Genomic DNA, 26,055 nt, shown 5'->3' on the forward strand with positions numbered 1-26,055 from the left:
ACAGTTGATGGACAATTTCAAAGGGCCATAACTCTGTGAAAAATCATCCGACCAGAACCCGCTGATAATATGCACATCTCCTCTTGGTAGTGAAGCTTCCCATAAAGTTTCATTGAATTCTGGTCATTAGTTGCTGAGAAATAGCCCGGACAATAATTGCACTATATGTACAGTTAATGGAAAATTTCAAAGGGCCATAACTCTGTGAAAAATCATCTGACCAGAACTGGCTGATAATATGCACATCTCCTCTTAGAAATGAAGCTTCCCATAAAGTCTCATTGAATTCTGGTCATTAGTTGCTGAGAAATAGCCTGGACAAAAATTGTGCACGGACGGACACACGGACGGACACACGGACGGACACAGGGACGGGCGGACAGACGAAGCGGCGACTATATGCTTCCCCCAATTTTTTTTTTGGGGGGGGAGCATAAAAATATTTTCAAAACAGTTCAATTGCAGGAATGTGATTACTAAGTGGTTTATTGTACGCCCATGGATCAGAAAATGACATGTTCAATCTCCATAAATAGGGTGTTCTTATGATTGACTTGTATTTTCAGTGCAGTCATTTTAATTGAATCTGGCTTAACATATAACTTGTGTTTCAGATAATGCTCAAGTATTTTACTTACAATAATTTTAATGAATTTACAACTGGATAAATATAAATTATCATACAAAACATTCCCTTGAAGACTACTCCATTCCCATAACTTCATCAATTTCCTTCACCCAAACTTACATAACTTCATTTCACCCAATTCCTTACACTTTTATCTATTATGAAAATGCCCTCTTCAAAATTCCATGTACACGCTTCTAATCATACATAATTATTTTCACTCACAAAATTTCAATTAGATTCACTCACAATATCTTTAGCACACACTCTCTTTCCACAATTCACTATTTCACACACAACTTCTAAAAACCCATAATAGTTTTCAACTCAATCCATTTCACTGAAGATATCTTTCTTCTACACAGACATACATTTCTCACACACAACACTTTTCTCACACACACACACTTACTACTTTTCACACACACTAATGTTTTCTCACACATAGCATTCTTTTCACACACACATAAATTCTTTTCACACACACACACACAATTCTGTTCACACACACACACAATTATTTTCATACATATTTTTTTTTCTACCAAACAATTCTTTTCACAAATACACAATTCTTTCCTCACACACAAATCTTTTCTCTCACACACACAATTATTTTCGTTCACACATACAGTTTTTTTCTTACAAACACAATTCTGTTCATAAATAAAAACAATTATTTTCTAACACACAATTCTTTTCACACACAACAATTATTTTCTCACACACAAAGCTCTTTTCGACTGGGTTTCTTTCTCACCTTTCAGTGTCTTGTCCGTTCCCTCCTCATCAACTTCAGGCTGCATTTCATCCTCAGGAAGCTCTATGGCTGGAAGTCTCTGAAGTTAACAAAAAGAAAGTATGCTGTACATGCTGTTTTAATGACATGGTAACTTAAATTTTATTACCTCAAACTTGCTTAAGTCTTGTTACTTATATTGAACTCATTTATTTCACATTTAAGAAGTAAACATGGCTATATCTGAGTTTTTTAAATGTTGCCAATGTACCTCACTTAAATTGCTTTTTTTCTCAATTTTACTAATTTTGCAAAGTAACTTTGCTGAACTTACTAATGTCAGAATATGGTCATCTAAAACCTGCACATTTTAAGCTTACTTCATCAGATCTGCGTTATCTTAAAATTGCTTTTGACAAAGTTACTTCAGATGTATTTTTTCTATCTCGAACTTGCTTAGGTCAATTTTACTTCAGAATCTTACTGTCTCAAATGTAAACAGGATAAAGTTTATTGTGTTTTTTTTATTTAAAACGTATTTCTTACTGACTCACAATCCCTATAAAATACACATGGATTATCTTATTTTTTCCCCAAGTGCTTTGCAATCTAAACTTGTGTTTTACAGTGTTTTTCCTGCACATGTGTAAAACATAGAATTACTTATAAAACACTGTTAGGTAAATACATGACTTCATATATCTACAAATTATTAATTATCTCTACCTACCTGTCTAGTACTGGTGAACTATCTCTACCTACCTGTCTAGTACTGGTGAACTCAAGATCTGACACCCCTGCTCTCTGCAGTAGGTACTGGCCCAGAAACTCCAGGGGATTCTCCTGAAGTGGACAGATTATAATTCAATTGTAACTCAAGATCTGACACCCCTGCTCTCTGCAGTAGGTACTGGCCCAGAAACTCCAGGGGATTCTCCTGAAGTGGACAGATTATAATTCAATTGTAACTCAAGATCTGACACCCCTGCTCTCTGCAGTAGGTACTGGCCCAGAAACTCCAGGGGATTCTCCTGAAGTGGACAGATTATAATTCAATTGTAACTCAAGATCTGACACCCCTGCTCTCTGCAGTAGGTACTGGCCCAGAAACTCCAGGGGATTCTCCTGAAGTGGACAGATTATAATTCAATTGTAACTCAAGATCTGACACCCCTGCTCTCTGCAGTAGGTACTGGCCCAGAAACTCCAGGGGATTCTCCTGAAGTGGACAGATTATAATTCAATTGTAACTCAAGATCTGACACCCCTGCTCTCTGCAGTAGGTACTGGCCCAGAAACTCCAGGGGATTCTCCTGAAGTGGACAGATTATAATTCAATTGTAACTCAAGATCTGACACCCCTGCTCTCTGCAGTAGGTACTGGCCCAGAAACTCCAGGGGATTCTCCTGAAGTGGACAGATTATAATTCAATTGTAACTCAAGATCTGACACCCCTGCTCTCTGCAGTAGGTACTGGCCCAGAAACTCCAGGGGATTCTCCTGAAGTGGACAGATTATAATTCAATTGTAACTCAAGATCTGACACCCCTGCTCTCTGCAGTAGGTACTGGCCCAGAAACTCCAGGGGATTCTCCTGAAGTGGACAGATTATAATTCAATTGTAACTCAAGATCTGACACCCCTGCTCTCTGCAGTAGGTACTGGCCCAGAAACTCCAGGGGATTCTCCTGAAGTGGACAGATTATAATTCAATTGTAACTCAAGATCTGACACCCCTGCTCTCTGCAGTAGGTACTGGCCCAGAAACTCCAGGGGATTCTCCTGAAGTGGACAGATTATTATTCAATTGTAACTCAAGATCTGACACCCCTGCTCTCTGCAGTAGGTACTGGCCCAGAAACTCCAGGGGATTCTCCTGAAGTGGACAGATTATAATTCAATTGTAACTCAAGATCTGACACCCCTGCTCTCTGCAGTAGGTACTGGCCCAGAAACTCCAGGGGATTCTCCTGAAGTGGACAGATTATAATTCAATTGTAACTCAAGATCTGACACCCCTGCTCTCTGCAGTAGGTACTGGCCCAGAAACTCCAGGGGATTCTCCTGAAGTGGACAGATTATAATTCAATTGTAACTCAAGATCTGACACCCCTGCTCTCTGCAGTAGGTACTGGCCCAGAAACTCCAGGGGATTCTCCTGAAGTGGACAGATTATAATTCAATTGTAACTCAAGATCTGACACCCCTGCTCTCTGCAGTAGGTACTGGCCCAGAAACTCCAGGGGATTCTCCTGAAGTGGACAGATTATAATTCAATTGTAACTCAAGATCTGACACCCCTGCTCTCTGCAGTAGGTACTGGCCCAGAAACTCCAGGGGATTCTCCTGAAGTGGACAGATTATAATTCAATTGTAACTCAAGATCTGACACCCCTGCTCTCTGCAGTAGGTACTGGCCCAGAAACTCCAGGGGATTCTCCTGAAGTGGACAGATTATAATTCAATTGTAACTCAAGATCTGACACCCCTGCTCTCTGCAGTAGGTACTGGCCCAGAAACTCCAGGGGATTCTCCTGAAGTGGACAGATTATAATTCAATTGTAACTCAAGATCTGACACCCCTGCTCTCTGCAGTAGGTACTGGCCCAGAAACTCCAGGGGATTCTCCTGAAGTGGACAGATTATAATTCAATTGTAACTCAAGATCTGACACCCCTGCTCTCTGCAGTAGGTACTGGCCCAGAAACTCCAGGGGATTCTCCTGAAGTGGACAGATTATAATTCAATTGTAACTCAAGATCTGACACCCCTGCTCTCTGCAGTAGGTACTGGCCCAGAAACTCCAGGGGATTCTCCTGAAGTGGACAGATTATAATTCAATTGTAACTCAAGATCTGACACCCCTGCTCTCTGCAGTAGGTACTGGCCCAGAAACTCCAGGGGATTCTCCTGAAGTGGACAGATTATAATTCAATTGTAACTCAAGATCTGACACCCCTGCTCTCTGCAGTAGGTACTGGCCCAGAAACTCCAGGGGATTCTCCTGAAGTGGACAGATTATAATTCAATTGTAACTCAAGATCTGACACCCACGCTTACCATATTTCTTCGATTGTAAAAAGGATTGACTATAAGACGAGACCCCAACTTTAGATCCCAGATCGGCTGTATTTTGCGTGGCCTTGCTAATAAGACGGGGCAATTTTTAAGGACGAAAATCGTTAAAATTTCAATCGTCAAAATACCCGTAATGGTTTACACAATGCGTGTTTTACGGCCCATCCCTAGGTGGCAACTTGTCACTATCAATCAATAATTTCGGGGGTTTATTGCAGTTTATGGCTTTGTTTTACCTACCACATTTATCGGTCCGTACAGTGTACTTCACCGCGATAAAATCATGGCAAGTTACGTAAGAGACTGATGATAGTCATCGGGTGTTATCCTACTGGAAATTGTGCTTTAAATGCATAATATTATCAAAACATTTTTTGCGACATGAAAAGCGTTGTAACAAATTAATATTTAATTCATAACAAATACACCACAAGTATAAATGTTCCTTTAAATTCCCAAATGAGAATAATAATTTGTAATCCGAAACACACTTACGATCTTATAATGTTTACACGATGTTTACAAATGCTTCCAATATAGTCATCATGTATATTTCCCGACAAAAGAGCGCGAAATGATGTACAAGGTCAAGGTATATATACGTATGGAAAGCATGCGTTTATTGATTTTTTATACAAACTGTGTAGCGCAGAGAACATTGAATTCTGATGATTTCGGTTAAATGTTTCTTTGGTATTTTGAACACAATCATATTGCGAACAATTTGATATTTCTTCTAAATTAATTTCAAATCAAACACGCTGTATCTTTATCGTTACGGTCTTTTAGTAATTATTGAAACAGTAATTGTACTGTTAATTTTGGGACAGTTGTGATTAAGTTGACGAAACCACACCTACATCCAATAAAAAAATATAACGTGTGAAATTGAACAATTACGATTGGTTAAGGGCGTATCAAGCGATCGAGTAATAATTTTTGATTGGTCAAAAGTAGTTTGCAGCAGGACCGTTGTGCATATCATTATAAAATCGGATAACTGTATCCTTATCGTTACGGTCTATAAGATGAGTTATTATTGAAACAGTAATTGTACAGTATACTGATTCAAGAGAACATCTGGACAGAACTGGAGTAGTGTTGGGCGTTATGAAAACACGCATAGCACGTCTACTGACCTATTGTGTAGACTGCTGTCTGCGGTGTTTAGACAAAAGGGATTAACATGTGTGATTGCAACTCTGCCGATTTGGTCCATACTTACTGGTAATACATTGTTTTGAATGTCAATAAATGAACTTTTAATTTTTATTTGATAATAAACTCGCGAGTATTCCAAACAGACATCATTTATAATATATAATAACATAAGGATATAAGCGGCAAATCATGTATCTAAACAAAAGTAGTTTCTTTTCGTCATCAGAAATACTGTTATCACTTCACAAATATAAGTAAAAAAAAGTTTTTTCTTAGGATGCTCTTATAAGACGACCCCCCCAACTTTATGCCTTAAAAAATCGGGGAAAAAACCTGTCTTACAATCGAAGAAATACATTAGTAAGTACTGCTCAAGGAATTCAAATGGATTTTCCTGACATGGAAATGTTATGATTGTGATTTGATATAAATTAAAGGACATTCACATGTGTTTTGGGGAAAACCATTTAACAAATACATTGTAGTAAAAAAACTTAATACTAACAGTATGTGACAGTGAACAAATCTGTTGTGTGTCTATAAGTGTTCTGCACACATACTTTATGTGACAAAGACAAATCAGACAAAGAGTAATCAGAAAAAGAAACCAATATTGAAAAACAACATTTCAGTAAATAAAACTATGGTATTAATGGAAACATAAAACCATTAATGGTGTTATAAAAAAAGCACTTTTTAACAATATATTAAAATGTATATTTTATTTAAGTAATAAAAATTAATTTAAACTACAACTGGTAGTTTATAATAAAATTTTTCTGTATTTCAATATCATCTTAAGACTAGCACATTACCCCATTTTGGTCCCCCAGTGCAACCAGTGCCTCTGTCAGGGCCTCTGTGATACTTTTGACCCCTCGGATGTCTGTCTGACCCAGCACACCAAACACAACCTCTCCTACAGGGTAAAAGTTTTGTGTTTTTTTTCATTGAGAAATAAAACCACATATACAAAAATATGCATTTTTAGTTTAGTTGAAACCTATTTAATTGAAGGGGCTTTTTCACGTTTTGGTAAATTGACAAAATAAAAAAAAAATGTTTTAGATTCACAAATTTTTGTTGTAGTTATGATATTTGTGAGGAAACAGTAATACTGAACATTTACCATGCTCTAAAATATCCATTATATGCATCTTTTGACAATTTAAAAATATGTAAATTACAAAGCTTTGGAACACGAAAAGATTGAATAATTTGGAGAGTTCTGTTGTTGTCCTTATATTTTGTGACACAAGAGGATTGCTTATATAAAGTATAAAATACATCACACAGGCTGTCAAGTGACCTTTTTTCAAAAAGTAGGAAAAAATAGGAACTACTTTTGCAAAAAAAGTAGGAAAAAAGTAGGAAAAAGTAGGAACTTTTCCATCAAAAGTAGGAATACATAATACAAATTTTTTAGACAAAGGTCCAGGAAACATAGCTTGAAACAGAGCAGGAGTGCCATCACATGTTCTGTATGGATTCCCTCTTGAAGCTACCTTAAGGGCCCAGAGGATTTCAGCCTTTTGTACCTGTTCCTTGTGTGATGGATGTACTTGCATACAGATAGATTTATCCCCACCCCCTGAAAGCTGCTTGGCTTTGTAGCACTTCCAAACAAACGCTTTTGTGAATTATCATGCATGTATTTCATGTTTTCCTTGTGTTGTTGTCCATCTGCATGACTTATCAGTTGATTAGCACCAGAATTACATGTACTACACAAGATGGACTTCATTCAGACAGTACACTATCCTGCAAACTAATTGCCGGTAACTCTCTTGCACCACGATCCAAGTGTTTTTCCACTGTTTTCCAACTTCTCCATCCATGAAGGGTTAAACTTTGTTCTCCCACTAGGCATTTTAGCACTTATAGTGTATCTATGATAATTAAGTTTCAAGCAAAGCTACCCTGATAAAGAAGTATAATTAGATGCTGCTCATTTTGGTGTATCATCAAATAAGTGGTTTGAGGTCTTCTTTGTATGGATATAAAAATGGTAATATACTATGCATGCTATATCCTTCAGCAGAAGACAAAATTTATTTAGTGATACACCAACTTGTTGTACAAGATTAATACTAGTATATAAAGCAATGTCAATGCTCTGCAACAGCTACATTTTGAAACCATTAAATTGACAATAGGGTGCAGTTATAATGACTTAAGTTACATTCAAAATGACTGGTCATTGCAGAGCACATTATGCAACTGGAGATAGGACCTTATCACCTGACATCTTTTATGACATCATTGATTGAGCAATGAAACAGTTGCACTACATTGTTTATCTCAGTTTCAAATAATGGTTTTTACATTATTGACGATGTCCCGGGAGTGTAATAATGCCGTTTAATATTTTTAATACTACGCTGTAACACCTTGAAGTTACCTCACTAGCTATGGCATCATTAGACAAGAGATGTGTTTGTCAGAAACACAATGTCCACTATTGCGCTGCTTTGAAATAAAATTTCAAAATATCATTTGGCAGGTTTAAAAATTATCGCCCTTTTAAAGCTTATAACTTCCCTTGGATTGTATTTTTTTTTACTTTTGACCTTGTAGGATGACCTTGACCTTTCACCACTCAAAATGTGCAGCTTCATCATGAGATACACATGCATGCCAAATATCAAGTTGCTATCTTCAATATTGCAAAAGTTATGGCCCATGTAAAAGTTTTCGGACGGACACACAGACAGACAGACAGACAGACAGACAAAAGTCAGACAGACAGACAGACAGACAGATAGACAGACAGACAGACAGACAAACGGACTGACAGTACAACTGCTATATGAAACCCTACTGGGAGCATACAAATGTATCAGGGCATTTAGGCTCTGTGCATTTATCTTTAATTACTACACATGATGTACCTATGATATCAATAGAACATCATATCTGTTGTCATGTAATACGGAATTTATTACATTATAATTGTAAATGATGAAAACTCGGCAAAGCATCAGTTTTATCTTTTTCAAATAACTTGTGTAATAAATTCCATATTACATAACCACTCATACAATACATGTATCTCTATATCTCTACATTCCAAACAGCAATATCATGTAAACATGCATAAGGTTTGGTCAAATTGTTGTCAATGGAAACAAAATAAAACTGGAATAAACAATGGGTTCCCTCAGCTCTTGCATCACTGGGAACTGTATAAGGTAGTGAAGTCTGCAGTATACAAATGCTAAGGAAGTAAACAAGGCACTATTGTTACTTTAAATAAAACTTTTGTCAATAATTTCAAAAGTTACATTATAAATATTTATGCTTCCTGAAGAGGTGCTAGCAGACAGTCAGCATGGGTTGTCAGGTCTCATCTAGATGAATGCACATTAACAGGGATACAGTCATGCCATAGATTCATTCATCCTGCATGCTTACTAAATAAACTCTAAAAAAAATAATAATTCTCCATTGAAAATGAAAAAGTAGGAATAGTAGGAAGATTTGGTAAAAATATAGGAAAAAGTAGGATCATGATGAATAAGTAGGAAATAGTAGGAAAAAGTAGGAAAAAGTATGACCGCTTGACAGCCTGATCACATATAATATGAGCACGGATGGCCGAGTGGTCTAAGCGTTAGACTTTTACTCCAGAGGTCAGTGGTTTGACCCCAGATGAGACTTACTTTTTTCATTTCTTTAATTTTATTCTTGTTTTTTACTGGAGCTTTTTAGATCCAATGTTTACATTAATCAATATAAAGCATTTACAGACAAACTTCAATACATGCAAAAATCAGTGAAAAGGTCGCTTTAAGCCATACTTAAAATCAACAGTCTAAACCTCTTGTAGACACTCCGTTTCCTGGGTACAATCAGTACTTATTGTATTTGGAGTCAATCTTGAGTAAGCTCCCACGGTGGGGATAGAATATGGTACCTCTGATTTCTATTAAGTCACAATATCAAATTCCTTAATGCAGCCTAATAAAATCAACTTTGCATAATCCCTAGCTGAATAGCCTATTTCTACTACAATATTCCAAAGTATCTACAAGGTTAATTTTGGCTTCAAGTAATAGATTTACATATATGTACTGAACCACACTGGTATCATGAATCGTGTTGATTTAATGCGCATTTCTAATATGGGATGTATTATAAGTCATTATTATGAAAGCTTTTATAACTAATTAACTAACTATTTCAGAAATTAATTCACAAATTTAAACTCCCTCACATTTCACAAATATCAAATCAATAGATTTCTACCAGGCACAAACTTTGTACAAACTTTTAAAATAAGTCAGATTTAATTTCAGTGCTGTGTACAGCATACACATGTATGTAACACACAAATATTGCCTTCAACAAAATACACTTTTTATTATTATTTCTTATCCTACATACAGCTTATGAAACCTCATTAAACCTCATGGTAAACACCAGTCTTAATACATCTATGCACAATATTATCCATGAACAATTTTTCTTGTTATGGTATTTTTTGTAGCAAGGATGTGTTTTAGAACCAAAAATCCACTGTAGGCAGAAAGACCCACTCTGCACTGTGCATGTGAAATAACTAATTTTCCTATGAGCTGCGTTTTGGGAAAACTGTGTTTTAAGCATGTGCATAAAATGTTTCCCCATATTAGCCTGTGCAGTCCACGCAGGCTTATCACTGAGACAACACTTTCTGCTTTTATGGTCTTATTTGTTTAAAGGAAGTTTCTTCTGAGCAAACATCAAATTTATGCAGAAAGTGTTGTTCCTGATTAGCCTGAAATGACTGCGCAGGCTAATCTGGGACGACCCAGATTGAGGCCACTATGCAGACATTTCTATACCAGTGAGCTGTGCAGCTACGTCCCTGTGTGCGTTCTCGAAGTACGGGGCCAGTATCTGTCGGCACTTCTTGAGGGACTCCACAGCCTGGTCTGCAGTGTTGGCCCACACGTTTAGCTTGCTGGTGCAGAAGTACTGCTCTGGTGGGGGTCCCTCCTTGTACGGGATACACCAGTCAGAACTCACTGGAATAGTGATTACATGTACATGATAAGTATATTAATTATTAAAATTAATTATCAAAAATTATTATGCAGTTTGCACAGGCTAATCTGGGACAACACTGTGTGCACATGCATGAAGCTTGCTGGTGCAGAAGTACTGCTCAGGTGGGGATCCCTCCTTGTATGGGATACACCAGTCTGAACCACTGGAAAGGGGAATGTAATTACGTGTGGCATGATAAGTTTGTTCTTGGATACAACAAGTTATAACATGAGATTTTTTTTTTTTTTTTTTTTTTTTTTTTTTTTTTAAACAACATCCCTCCGCCTATGGCCGGGGATAATAAACTTTATTCACCTCCATACATTACAAAGTGTATCATTAGTTTTCATGTTATTCTGTTAGTATATAATATAGTTGTTTAACAATTCAAATGAATAATATAATAGAGGTAAATAAAATCCATGCATTCCATTATATAGACACAATCCTACAGTTCACACATACACAGACACATACATGCGATGTTATGAAACAAAAAAGACAATTGTTTGGACTTCAGAAAAACATAAGCTTTAATCAAACGTTTTGACTTCAGACAATTAAAAACATTAATCAAACGACCATGGTATTAAATATTTTAAGTAAACAACACAATTTACAATAACACTGTTCTATTGATCTACAAAAAGTTTTACAATTGACCAGTTAAGTAGTTTCTTTTCTTTACATTTAGTATAAGATTGAATCTCCCATGCTACGCAAAGATAATTATTCAGCCCCCTTATTGAAGGTAATAGACCCTTTCTCTGGCATACAAATATATACTTTTTAATTTCAAGAATAAGAATATTAATATCAGTCATGTTAATACTTGTACAACCAAATAACATTGTTTGACATGAAATATCAGTACATTTTTGCACATTATGGGATCTTAAAAAATCTACAACATAATTAACAATTCTCTTTGTGAAAATGCAGTCCCAGAATATATGTAATAGGGTTTCTTCATTTTCTTTACAGAAAGAACATAAATTGTCATGAACAATGTTCATTTTAAATAACAAAGATTTGGTTCCTAGGATTCTGTGAACAATTCTTGTCTGGAACCACTGAGTGTAAGTGTCTTTAGATATAATAAAAACAAGTGCATGCACTTTTGTCCATTCAACGTTATTAAAAAGTGTATTCCATTTTAAATGGCAAGTGGGTATATCTGTATTATAGCTAAAACATTTATAGACAAGTTTGTTTTGATTATATCCAAATACAATGTTATTCAAGTAAAATGATATAAATGCACATTGTATATTTGGCTTTTTAATAGATGGAAGTCCTGATAGCCTGATAAATGCATTCACAGTTCTAATTAAACCTTCATAAAAAAGAAAGTTAACTTTAACGCCAATGAGAGTTTCTAATACAGATTGTTTTAAAAATTCTCCAGAAGTGCACATTATATCTCTTACATATCTAATTCCCCTATCATACATTTTTTTGTTATATATAATATTCCCACCTATCTTAAAATTGTGGTTATAAAATAACGGCATATCTAGGATATCTTCACACTTACTGACATTTTGTTTATTAATATACTCAATGTAACATGTAAGGACATCTCTCCAAAAACAATTTTTTAAACTTATCATTATTTTTTCTATGTATTTTTTTCCTAAATTAAACATTTTCTTCACATCAAACATAGAATATACAAGTTGGAAACATTTTCCATTACTTGATACAATTTTCCTTAACCATGTCATTTTCATAGTTTTTTCAAAAGCATATATATCAGTCATGGCAACTCCTCCATCATCATATGATTTAATAGCAATAGTTTGTTTGATTTTTGCTGGTCCATCCCATATAAAATTGGAAAAAAGGCTATTTATTTGTTTTAAAACTTTTTCTCCTGGGCTAGGAAGAGCTACAAACAGGTGTGTAAAAAGGGGAAGTAGTAGTGATTTAACAACTGTTATCTTTCCTAGGGGTGTTAAATTTCTTCTTTTCCAAAAATTTATGATATTGTGCAGCTTTTCCAGTTTACTCGTGAAGTTTATTTCTATTATTTTCTTTAAATCAACATCAAATAATATTCCTAAAACTTTAAAGTTTGTTGTGCCCCAGACTAGTTTATATTTAGTTTTTATTGATTGTATGCTAAACTTTTTGGAGCCAATCCATATAAGGTTTGTTTTGTCATAATTGATTTTCAATCCAGAACATAAGGCAAAGTTATTTAAAAGATCGAGGGTAGCATTAAGGGAAACATCTGTGCCATCCAGAAAGAGAGATGTATCATCAGCAAACTGAGAAATTTTATATTCAATATTTTCTATCACTATTCCTTTAATTTCATTACAATTTCTTATTTTAATTGCCAAAATTTCAGCACACAGAATGAAGATATAGGAACTTATTGGATCTCCTTGTCTGCAACCTCTTTGAATTGTTATAAATTCTGACAAAAACCCATTGATTTGAATTGCCGTCAAGGTATTATGTAGGAAAAGTGAAATCCATTTTTCAATGTTGTACCAAAATTAAAATAATCTAATGTTTTTTCTATAAAATCAAATTCAAGGGTATCGAACGCCTTTTCAAAGTCGATGGTCATCAAGAGTCCAGGGATATTGTTATCTTCTGTATATTGCATAATGTCATATAAAAGTCTGGTATTCTCACCAATATATCTGCCTTTAATAAATCCTGTCTGATCTTTAGAAATAAGAGTATCAAGGATAGTTTTTAATCTGTTAACATGAGATGCATCATGGGATAACCTGGCTGATTGCATTTGCATGAAGTGTTGTCCTTGATTAGCCTGTTCAGTCTGCACAGGCTAATCAGGGATGACACTTTCCACCTAGACTGGGTTGACATTTAGAAGAGAATTTCTTTAAACAATGAATTCCATAAAGAATTGCACAGGCTTATTTGGTACGAAACTTTACGCACATGCCTTGAGCCCACTTTTCCCAGAAAAAAAGCCAGTCTATTCTAACATGATGCTTGTTGAGGGTCCCTTTTTTTAAGGACTACAGGGTTACCCATTTACAATCCTTTAAAATCACACACTATATTAATTTTAATTTAAAACAAACTACCATTGGTACATTAAATGAGTCACAATGCTTGTACTAACTGATTACATGCTATTTGTTGTGCTTGCCCAAAACATGTATTCATACATTCTTATAGAATACTTATAGACAAGAGGGCCATGATAGCCCTGAAGTGCTCACCTGACTAACCTTGCCACATCAACTTAAATTCTATTAGCCCATATACAATCCCAAGCCTGATTTCATTAATTAATACATTCTGACTAAGTTTCATTAAGACGTGATTAAAACTGTGACCTCTTTCAGCATTACTACTAGAATTGGCCAGGTGACCTCATTTTTGACCCCAGACCCATATACGATCAGGGGCTCCCCCTGGCCCAAAAAATTTCTATAGCCAACATTTTAGCCAAATGAAATTTTTTGAAGCCAAATTTTAGAAACTGTAGCCAAAGTTTTAGCAAAACATTAGGAAACACCTGTTGTAAGTCTAGGCTTAGGGGTGTAAAAGAAGAAACTACAAAACAAAGCTTGAAAATGTTTATTACTATAATCATCATGTGTGCATAACAAAAATAAACAGTTTACAACAAACCGTTTATAGAAGTACATACATCATAACTCAAGCACATGTTCATAAAATAAGCATATGATAAATTTACATTACATGAGCACATGATATCCTGAACATACATTTTAGCAGAAGGCCATAATCCACATCATGTGTGCATAACAAGAAAAACAACAGTACAACAAAACATATATAGATATACACACATCATAACTCAAGCACATGTTCATAAAATAAGCACATGATAAATTTACATTACATGAGAACATGATATCCTGAACATACATTTTAGCAGAAGGCCATAATCCACCTCAACTTCAATCCAGCCCAAATCTTGAAAGCACGTTTGAAATCAAACTTTTCCATTGGTGGGCTGTCTATGGACAAAGTCAACAAGTTCTCCAAGTTTTCAATATTAATAGAATTTCTGAGAGATGTTGAATGTCAATTCTCTTTCTACCAAGCAAATTAACTACATTCTCATATATGCTCTCTGCATTTGCTCTTTGAAGTTCAGCCATTCCAAACTAATCAGTTTCCAAAAGTCTAACATAGGTCACTAAATTGTGCTTCACTGAAATGTCTGTACTCTCATTGATCATGATACTGTACTTGCATGATGTCTGTATCTTCTGGAGAAGATCACTGCTCAGAGCGTCTGCCATACAGTTTTGAAATTCCGACACACTGAAGCTGTGTTAATATGACGTGTGGCTGTCAACTCAAAGGTCATTGAGCTGGGTTGCACCCTGAAAATATATTAATACACATTTGCATCCTGAAAATATAATTTATGATTTCAAGTATATTTTGCTCAATATTTGTAGCAAACTTAAACAAAAACAAATTTTATCAATCAATTTAAAACAAATCAAATTTGTTTTAAAGATGTTTTTTTATTTTTTACCTGCAAGACACACAATCTGTTCAGGTCTGGAACCAGCGATAATGCAAGAGTATGTTGTGCAGCAAAGTACACATTAGTCATAGCTGACACTACAGCCGCTTCACTTTTGGATATTGCTGAAGCCTGCGCATTTGTCATTGATGTTTTCAGACTTCAAGCTTGTGAGGCCTCTTTGTGGTCTGAAATAAACAAAATTAAATATGCTAAATAATAATAAAATAGTAAATGAAATAAACAAAATTAAATATGCTAAATAATAATAAAATAGTAAATTTCAAAACAAAAAGCTCATTTTGAAAAGTGTCAATATATATATATTATGAACATAACAAAATATTATTGTTATTTTTAATATATTAACTATAATATAAAAATTGTTCATGTATATTCGTTTTAATATTGATTTTCATTCTATTTTATTACCTTTTGATTTTTCGTGTTTTGAAATGTTGTCTTTTTTCAACATACTACACCCAAAGTGAATGAATTTGATTTTTGAAACTGTATGCATATTTTGCAATAAATTGTTTTTGATTTTGCATTATAGTCTAACCACTTGAATTACGAAAGCCAAACATCTTTGAATGATCTATTATCAGATTTGATTTTTTTTAGACCGTGTCATTAGATTCATCAGAGTCCAAAGAACACCTATTGCCTATGGTCGCCATAATGGCAGTCGCAATTTCCGACACTTTCACCAAAAATGTCAAGGGTTTATATATCTTTCGTCATTCACAATTGTAACACATTTAGCCTTTAATCATTACAAACATTACAAACTTCTCGAAATTAAATCAATTATCAACTTCTTTACTAAAGTTCATTGTGTGACTAAGTTGATAATTCGCTAACCGCTTTTACTCAAATTGATTGAAATTGGCAGCAATCTTTAATCTTTTATCAGATATAATTGTTTATTAAAGCCGATAAGATGTACGATTACACCATTGTTTTGTTTTCACACCAGTCATTTTCCTTTGTCTCGATGACCGGTTCTGACCGGTGTTAATGCCGACTGCGTATCAATTTTTCGGGTCAATAACACGGCGATGTATTGAAGCATAGTCTACAGCTGAAAGAGTTTATTATCTGGGACGGCATTTGCCAAGAAAAAAATTGTTTGCCAAACGTTTCCGCCAAACGATTATTTTATTCGCTGAATTTGCTAAATTTTTGCCATTGGAGCCCTGTAACGATTCAAAATCAGTTATTATCAGGATAAACATTCTGACCATATTTCATTAAGATCATATGAAAACTATGACCTCTATTGTCTACACAAGGTTTTTCAATTATTTGACCTAATGACCTAGTTTTTGACCCCAGATGACCCAAATACAATCCCAACCCAGATTTCATGAAGATAAACATTTTTGCCAAATTTCATTAAGATTGGATGAAAACTGTGACCTCTATTGTCTACACAAGGTTTTTCTATTTTTGACCTAGTGACCTAGTTATTGACCCCAGATGACCCAAATACAATCCCAACCCAGATTTCATCAAGATAAACATTCTGACCTAATTTCATAAAGATTGGATAAAAACTGTGACCTCTATTGTCTACACAAGGTTTTTTCTATTATTTGACCTAGTTTTTTACCCCAGATGACCCAAATACAATCCCAACCCAGATTTCATCAAAATAAACATTCTGACCAAAATTCATAAAGATTGGATAAAAACTGTGACCTCTATTGTCTACACAAGGTTTTTCTAATATTTGACCTAGTGACCTAGTTTTGACCCCAGATGACCCAAATACAATCCCAACCCAGATTTCATCATGATAAACATTCTGACCAAATTTCATAAAGATTGGATGAAAACTGTGAGCTCTACTGTCTACACAAACAAATTGTTGATGGACACATGCACGCACACACGCACGCATGCACACACAACAGATGCCGGACATCACACGGTCACATAAGCTCACCATGTCAGTTCGTGACAGGTGAGCTAAAAAACATTTCCACTATATGAATTTCACAAATCAAAGTGGACTGGAACATACCTGATTGATAATATTTTGAGCCTTTATAACAATATTAATTTCATTGCATTATTATCATAACTGTCTTGTTTTTTAAAATTAATACTACATGTATCAGAAAAGACTTAATACATGTTTACAAAACACTGAATATGTCCTAAATCATGCAATACAAGTAAGCATCAAACAGTATAAGGCTCTTCTTCATATCTACAATATCATATAAAGGGCAGCAATTCAAAAGTGATTTGATGTGACTCACCATGGTTGTAGTTGCCAATGATTCCAGTTGGGCTGGAGAACTGTACACCAGTCAACACAGTCAGCTGAACCATCAGTTCCATACCAAGCTCTACAAGAATAGTGTTAACTCTTAGACATGTAACATGAAGTATATTAACATGTTCTGGTACTGTATTATAATTGACCTAGTTTACTCTGAACACTGGTACTGTACTCAACATAATCCACCACAGATCACCATCACAAGATCCAGGGCACATTAAGGTCTCATTGGCCATTATGCATTTATTATGCACCCCACATAAAATATTATATTACGAAATTGTTATAAAATTGAAAATATTATTTACTAATAAAACAATGCAATTTACTTGCATATTTTACACTGTTTGATAATTTAAGATTGTTACAACAAATTTCATTTTGTATGGTAATTATGCATTGTTACTTCATTGTCATTCCCAGACTAAAGACCATTGTAGTCCATTGTTACATAATTGCTATTCCCAGACTCACTCACCTTAAGTATCCACCTTAGGCTAGTTTAGATGTCATTTTTATTGCCGCAATGTGTATTTCACAATATATTCCCAGACGGTCATTGTGTTTCTTCAGCCAAAATCCTCTTTGGCAAATATTAATGTTTCATTTTATGTTCTGTCATTTTGACACCAATTAACATTTTGTTTTGTAAGTATTCTGATGGCTCTAATAAAACAAAATCATCCTTTATATCACAGTTTAGAAGACGCACAGGTAGCACAGTTTCAGATTGACGCTCAAGAGAGATGTTCTTTTTACATTTAGCATAGCCAAATTTACTGTCACATAGTAAGTTTACAGAAACAGTATGATCACCTAAGATGACAGTAAGTATGACTTACTGTCCGGTTAGTTTTGCTTTTAAAAATTGTAACCTACTTGCAGTTTTTACAACAACTTTATTTTGTGGTTACCGGACTGTGATATTTCCGAATATAAAGTTCATTTTTTGCGAAATTTTGCAGGTCTGTAGTACATTCCAGCATCGATACATTCCGAGAATTTTTCCAAACATCAATGGAGTGTCTTGCATAGTCGCGAAAGTAGTCGGATATTAAAGATTTTTGGGGTTATAAAGCTGTCAGTTGAATTATTTCAACTAAATGATAGATAGTTGTTAGAAAAATAGCTATACCAGCTAATAAATAACAGACAAGTTTAATAATTACATATAGCTCTTACAAAACAAAACAGCAGCTACTATTATTGCAAAGGCATAAAAACGGTTTTAAAAACTTACCTGAAGCAGCCAGCGGGGCAAAGATATCAAACTGGCCACCCATTCCTGATGGTAGAATGTGACCTGACGCCATCTCAAAGAACTCTCGCGCCTCTGGGTAGTCCATGTTTGCCAGACTGACGTTACAGCTGTGGACCAATCGGATCTCACCAGGGGATTCTGTGTGCGTGAAGATGCCGATGCTCCTTTGAAGGGGTTTAGAATACAAGTTTAAACAGAAAAGATTGTTTAAATGATTTCAGCAAAGAAAAGTTGGTTTTCATTTGTTTGTTGCATACAAATACTACTGTTAGGTCAATATTATGTTTTGTCATTGCCTATAAAGCATGCTGGTAAAGGTATGCAGTTAGGTAGGTAAGCATTAAATAAAAATAATGCAACTTCAAATCTGCAACTTGTATAAGTTTCATAAAAGACACACAAGGCAGCTTAATTTATAAATGGTCTATCATAACCAGGCGTATTTGATTAAATAAATTTAACAATAAACAATCATGACAAATACAACTGAACTGCTTTATCAGCTATATTTAAGGATAAATAACTTAGAAATGTATGGTTCATTGAGGTTCATAAATTGTCTTGCAAATATAACATGAAGAATACTTCATGAGGATGACATAATTAGGTTTAAAATTAAATTGTAATTGCTTCAGAAATGCAGAAGAAATGCGATCCACAAACTTGTATGACTGTGAATCTACAGAATTACTCCAATAACACAACTCCCTGCATGAGTATGATGACTGAAACAAACAAGAGCTTTCTAACACCTCAAAATCTTACAATAATTCTTTATTCTTTTCAAATAGTTTGGTTTGAAAAAACACAACAAATGTGATTGTTTTAGACAGCATACAATCAATGAGCTTGGTTCTTGGATAAACGGGCTTAATGCATGTTCTTGAAATGTCCCAATCTGCACAGGCTTATCAGTTCACACTTCAAGGCTTTTATTGTACTCTGTGTTTCAAGGAAATTTTTTCTGTCAGGAGCGAAAATCCAGTTTAGGAATTGACTAGCCTGTGCAGATTCAACAGGCTAATCTGGGACGACATTTTAGGCATATGCATTAAGCCCTGTTTCCCGAAGCAGGGCTCAGATGTTTTTGTTTTACAGCATAAATAGATGTTCTTACTGAGCATTTCTCCCCTGTAGAGCCTTTTCTAGCCGCACAAGCAGAGATTCAGGAGTGGTTCCCTCGTATTCATAGACGATGGGCACCACACCAAACAACACTGCATCCAGCAACAACTGAAAGGGAACCATAGACGTGATTAAACCTATCCCACTCAGAAGCAAAGTGAAAATGGCTATGAGCAAACAGCATAAAACCAGAACAGCCTGCAGGTAACTCGCAGTCTGTTCAGGTTTTATGTTGTTTGCTGCTCATTAGTATCTAAGGGTTGAAAATGAAGCCTTAAAAACTATAAATCTATAATTTGTAAGAAAGTCTTTGATTAAATGTAACTTTCTGAGCGACTACAAATGCATCAAAATATGTATCTAAGTGGGAAAGGGTTAAAGCTGAAGTCTGATAACCATGTTGATAACAGTTACATTGAGGAATTAAAACAATTCGGACCCTAAGCATATCCTGTTTGATTTGATTATGTTTGAATTACATAGGAGTAAAAATACTCATCTGAGGATGTTTTACACAAAATAATTATCAGAAACCGGTGTATTAACTGAAAAGATGGATGTTTAAGACAGAAAACCTCACCAATAGCATAATGAGTGTCTGTTTTGGATCCCTGACTTATAGTAGAGATCTAACATAAATGGTAAGAGTAATGGCTGAGACAGGAATTTTCACATGGACATCGGGATGCTTGGGAAGACATACAGCCAGACATATGAGGTTACAGTATACTAAATACTTTTGGTGTGCAATGCTATAACCCTCTAAAAACATGAACATCATTTATTTGAAGACACGTATCTCTTTAGGGTCACTTGCCATGACTTTATTTTAGAATTTTTCTTTGTGCATGTGGTAGGGAAAACATTGTTGTTTACTAGAAATTCACTCTTTTGCTTGAAGGTTGGAGACTACGTAAGACTTTAACAGATGGCGGAAAACCCTCATCAACTGGAGAGAAGCCGGTAAATAGATGGCTATTAAACAGTGACCTTTAATTCACGCTCAGTTCTTTCTTACTAATGGTATGACCTATCTTTTTAATTGTTTAAATCGATTTGGTTTGGATTGTTCTTCAAGAAAAGGTACAGTTATAAGGGTCTCTATGCCTAAAAGGTTTACTTTATTTTTTGTTATAGTTATTGCTTTTACATTGAATTTGTTAAGGAAATCTTTAAGTATATTGTGACCTGCACAAACATATCAACTGAACGAGTAACTGCTTTATGTCACCTTCTTTTGAAGCCGATTGTGTTTGCTAAAATAATGTATTTTATGCAACTATCATTTAATCATCTTTTTGCACACTTTGCTAATGTTCTTCTCACTATTTCCACAAGACGAGTTTTGCATATTGGAATAATATATGACTGCCATAATATATAATGATTGGTTTGCATATAAGGTTATTTTATATATCTAAACTCATTTATATTTGATTCATTAATTTCTGGATGTTTTCAATTATTTACAATGATTCATTTTTGTTTGCTTTGTCAGCTATGTTCCAGAACAAATAAGGAAGTGGGGATCACAGTCAATAAAAGAACTTAGAAGTCTGAGACTTTCACACTTCACATACAGTATAATCAGTATTACATGTATTTATTTTTAAGACATTTTTCATTGATTTTATGTATTGACAGATCAATTAATTTAACACCAACACATCAGAGCCATGCAAATTCATCTTTGTTTTCTAAAAATCACGAAATATCATGACAAGGAATATAATGATTTAACAGTATTGGATATTACATATTTTAAGTTTTAATTGAATTGCTTGAGCCATGTGTAAATAGTTTATTCTGAAGTCATGTAACATTTACGCAGAATAACTGACTGACCCACAAACAAATGAGCCTTGCTCTGGGAAAACCAGGCTTAAAGCAAGTGTGTAAAGTGTTGTCACATATTGGCCTGTACAGTCCGTTAAGGCTAATCAGGGAAGGCATTTTCCGCTTTTATTTTTTCGTTCAATGGAAGTCTCTTCTTAGCCAAAATCCAGTTTAAGAGAAAAGTGTCCACACGGGCTAATAAGGAGCAACATTTTATGTATATTTGCATTAAGCTCCATTTTGCAAGAGGGCGGCTCAAATGAAATGAATCTCTATGGATGTGTTTGTTCTAGGAATACGCAACCAAAGCTCATGTATTCACCTCAGCTGCCGGGACACGTGATGATATGAAGATGACCCGTGGATTCTGTGGGCGCTCTGTTCCAGCGAGGGATGACCTTCTAGTGCTTCTCATTGTATCCCTGTAGGTCGCCTTGCCTCCAGACATATCAGTCCTGAAATACATTGCAAATGTTGAAGACTTATTAAGGTTGTTATTAACTAAACCTGAAAAATTCGTTGAACATAGTATTTTATAAAAGATTGATTGCAAATCAAATTTGTTAATTTGAATTAAATTGTAATGTTCCTTTTCATTTATAATAATTAGTTAAACATGAATTAAATTGACTTACCATATGTGAATGAATATCTACCTGTTATTATTATATTTTAATGTTGCCTTTTATTTATAATAATTAGTTAAACATCAATTAATTTGACTTAACATATGTGAATGAATTTCTTCCTATTATTATTATACTATTGTTTATTGACTGATAAAAAAATTCATTTTAGCTTAAAATTAAAAAATATAACAAAGACGAAAAGCAACAATTCTTTCAAGGTATATTTCTACTTAAGAAAATTTGTATAGAAGGAGAAAGAAACTGACTAGAAAGAAACAGACTAATTTATTTCATGGAGTACATTTTCATCAAACTTAATAAGCAATCTGATTAACCACCCATGATTTGTTACAGAATAACCAACACTTATTTTAATTCTTTGTCTGTGGAAAACAAGTTGCAGGACATGGTAGAATAAAGAATAAGTAGAGACAAGCAGATATTCTTCAAAATATTATTGAACCAAGTATTTACATCACCCTCTATGCCTGACAATCATACACTGGTATGTTTATATTAAAAAAACTAACAATACATGTGACCATAGGGCACAGATGCCCAAATATATCACTTTTGTCTCATAACCCAACTTTCAAATTAAAAATTTTACCTCAAAGTGTAACCTTTGAGGTATGGAAATGGATGTTATACCCAACATGTTGTCTTATTATAATCGACATTCATGCCAATTTATTGCAGAATACATTTATAAACGGCATATTATAGCAGAGACAGGAATTGAAATGGTCAAATATGACCCTTGTCAATTAGTGTGACTTTTAACATTAAGGTAGGGAACCGGTGTAACAAGTCTTATGATGGTTCACATTTGTGCCAAAATATTTTAAAATCCATCAATAAATGACAAAAATAGAGCAAAGAAAGGGAGTTTTACCACACACAACCATCAAAAGACGGACCATGCTCTATACCACATGCTTAGAAGGATGGCATAAAAAGAAAAACAGACGATTTTTACTTCATATCCAACTACATCCAAAAAAACAATAAGATTTTTTTATCTTTTATCTCTAAATTCTTTGAATAGAATCAACAGCAGCAAACAATTTAATAAAAGAGCCCATGACATCTGTTTAGATTGAAAACTGAGACTTGAAGCAAATTTTTATAAATATATATCAATCAAACCTTACATTAATTAACAAATGCTGATTGAACTCTATTTACACATAAATCAAAGATGCAATAAATCCTGTATATAACATCTACAATGTACCCCATCATTTCAAATGAATTTGGACAATTGTTCAGTTTTGCTTCAAGGTTGACAGTTGGCTTTGAAAGGGTATTGATCAAGTTACTTAACCCTTTGCATGCTGGGAAATTTGTCGTCTGCTAAAATGTCGTCTGCAGAATTTCTTAAATTAGCATTTTCTTCTATTTTTTTCAAAGAATACTATCAGAATAGCAAACAGTTTGGATCCTGATGAGACGCCACGTTCTTTGGCGTCTCATCTGGATCCAAACTGTTTGCAAAGGCCTTTAAAATTCGGTTCCCGCACTGAAAGGGTTAATTAATACTTAGTATATTGAATAAAGCCAAGAAATAAAACAATATATTCAGAAAAGAAATCTATATGTATAAGTGTGTGTAGATATTTATTTAAAAAGAAACAACAATATATATCCACTATTCTTGAAAACAAAAAGAAACTGTCACAATCTGACACAAATAATACAAAAAAGGAAAAATAGAACAATGAAAAATGAAGGTCTAACAACAAACAAAGATACCACAACAAATTGTGCTAATTTACAAACCTTTCAAGTACTATCTCTTCTGCAGAACTAAACAATAATACAATTTTGTAAACTTCTGATACTCATACATGTGTTTATCAGTACATAGATTTATGATCTATAAATTCATTCAGTCACTGCTGCGATCATTTACCACCAGCTTAGACAAGTCTTATTCATTTCTTATTCATTTTAACGCTCAACTGTTGGTAAATTGTTCAATTCTGCCAAACAGTTGCAAGAATGACAGAAAACAACATGTTGCACTGTATAGGTAAATAATCCTATGCAGAAACTCAATAATTATCCAAAGAACCACCATATGGCAGGGCTGGTTGTCCATAAAAACTATGTAACAACTCTACCTAAGGACACCTGAGTATATTTGTCAAGATTTATCAGTCAAGTCTAGATTGATGTTAAACCTTAAAATGGAAAAACTGGGCTAGACGCATGTTCTTAAAGTGTTGTCACAGCTGATTAGCCTGTGCAGTCCACTAAATCATGGACATCCCTTTCCATCTAAACAGGATTTTTGTTTGAAAGAGACTTCCTTTAAAAGAAAAAAAAAAGCGGAAAGTGTCGTCCCTCATTAGCCTGTGTGAACAGTACAGTAATCTAGGACAACAATTTATACACGTTCATTAAGTCCAGTTTTCCTGCAGCCAGTAATGATCCACACGAAACAAGTATCTGAAACCCTGAATGAGTAACAGATGGACTGACCAAAACTATATGCCCACCCCTTACCGCTTACAAGTAGCAAAACAAGCATGCATGCTTTTACCTTCGGGGACCGGTACGATACTGTGGGTACCACTGAGTGTTCACCAGTTCATTGACCCTGCGTTCACGTGGGTTCACAAGGTCATCCTTCATGCTCTCGGTCAAGGTCATTGAACGACCGGTTTGAAGGTCATAATCTTCACCAGACTGAAAAACATAGAAACATAATTAAAAATTAGCCTTATTCTGGGAAAACAGGGCTTAATGCGTGTGTGTAAAGTGTTGTTTCATGTTAGCCAGAGCAGTCTGCACAGGAAAATCTGCGAAGACACTTTCAAATTTATGGAATATTTTGTTTAAATGCAGCCTATTCTGAACAAAAATCCCTTGGAAGCTGTTGTCCCTGATTACCCTATGCTGACTGCACATGCACATGCATGAAGCCCCATTTTCCAACCGCAAGGTTCAAACATAAAAAACAACATATTTTGAATAAAGGAACCCAATAAATCTGACACAGAACAGAGCATAATGATTTAGAACTGTAAAACTATATTTTATGCTAACCTTCAAAGGACATTTCAAAACTCAACTAGATGTTTTTCAGTCTGTACGTTAATCTGTCTTGTAAGCTTTTATCCAGAAATGTTTGAACAGAAAATAAATTAAAATCACTTCAAAATGACCAAAACACCTGATATAAACAAACCATAAAAAACAACTTATAAATGTATATACAATTAGAACTAACAGTTATTGTTTTCTCATTTGACTAAAGAGATTCCAGAAAAAGAAACTCAGCTGATGTCATTTTTGTTTCATTTTCACGCACACACACCGTTAGAGCCCTATGCCTCTCGCGTCTTCTCTGCGTATTAAGACCGAGCTCGGTGCTCAGACTGGTCGTCACATTGCTCTTCTTCTTCAAGATGCCCCAACGGTTGTGGAACAGCAGCGCTGACTTGGGCATGCTGGGGTCATTGGGGTTGAAGTCATGCAGGAAGGCATACATATTCTTGTGAAGGTCCTTGGGGTGAGAGGCAGGAGCAATCCAGGGTGGCCGTGATGTCACCATCATGTCTGTAAGAGAGATACGTGAATAAAAAAATGCCTTTATTGCCATATTTTATAAAATGGTTATTTTTTTGTTTGTTTTTTCCAGTGCAATTTTTTTTCCTTAGATAATAATTTGACAATACAGTACAAAAATACAAAGCTTTTCATATAGTATTAAGAATTTCATTAACAAAGTATTTCATGTACAGTTATTGGATGGGTATGTTCATAT

At 34.7% G+C, this 26,055-nt stretch overlaps 1 protein-coding gene across 1 annotated transcript in view; it reads right to left on the minus strand.

Moving 5' to 3' along the window:
* The window catches only part of LOC127849682 (epithelial cell-transforming sequence 2 oncogene-like), a 46,298-nt gene that overhangs the window by 12,689 nt on the left and 7,554 nt on the right, over positions 1 to 26,055 (minus strand). Inside the window, exons 8-18 of the mRNA XM_052382429.1 lie at positions 25,606 to 25,847; positions 24,829 to 24,974; positions 24,063 to 24,089; positions 21,974 to 22,106; positions 19,808 to 19,923; positions 18,670 to 18,854; positions 17,407 to 17,496; positions 10,434 to 10,616; positions 6,423 to 6,526; positions 2,130 to 2,210; positions 1,389 to 1,467 (exon numbers count right to left, since the gene is read on the minus strand). Coding sequence (XP_052238389.1) covers positions 1,389 to 1,467; positions 2,130 to 2,210; positions 6,423 to 6,526; positions 10,434 to 10,616; positions 17,407 to 17,496; positions 18,670 to 18,854; positions 19,808 to 19,923; positions 21,974 to 22,106; positions 24,063 to 24,089; positions 24,829 to 24,974; positions 25,606 to 25,847 — 1,386 coding nt within the window. The remainder of the gene's footprint in view (positions 1 to 1,388; positions 1,468 to 2,129; positions 2,211 to 6,422; positions 6,527 to 10,433; positions 10,617 to 17,406; positions 17,497 to 18,669; positions 18,855 to 19,807; positions 19,924 to 21,973; positions 22,107 to 24,062; positions 24,090 to 24,828; positions 24,975 to 25,605; positions 25,848 to 26,055) is intronic.

This window comes from Dreissena polymorpha, chromosome 11, assembly GCF_020536995.1.
Source record: "Dreissena polymorpha isolate Duluth1 chromosome 11, UMN_Dpol_1.0, whole genome shotgun sequence".
In the NCBI taxonomy this organism is placed as follows: Eukaryota; Metazoa; Mollusca; class Bivalvia; order Myida; family Dreissenidae; genus Dreissena; species Dreissena polymorpha.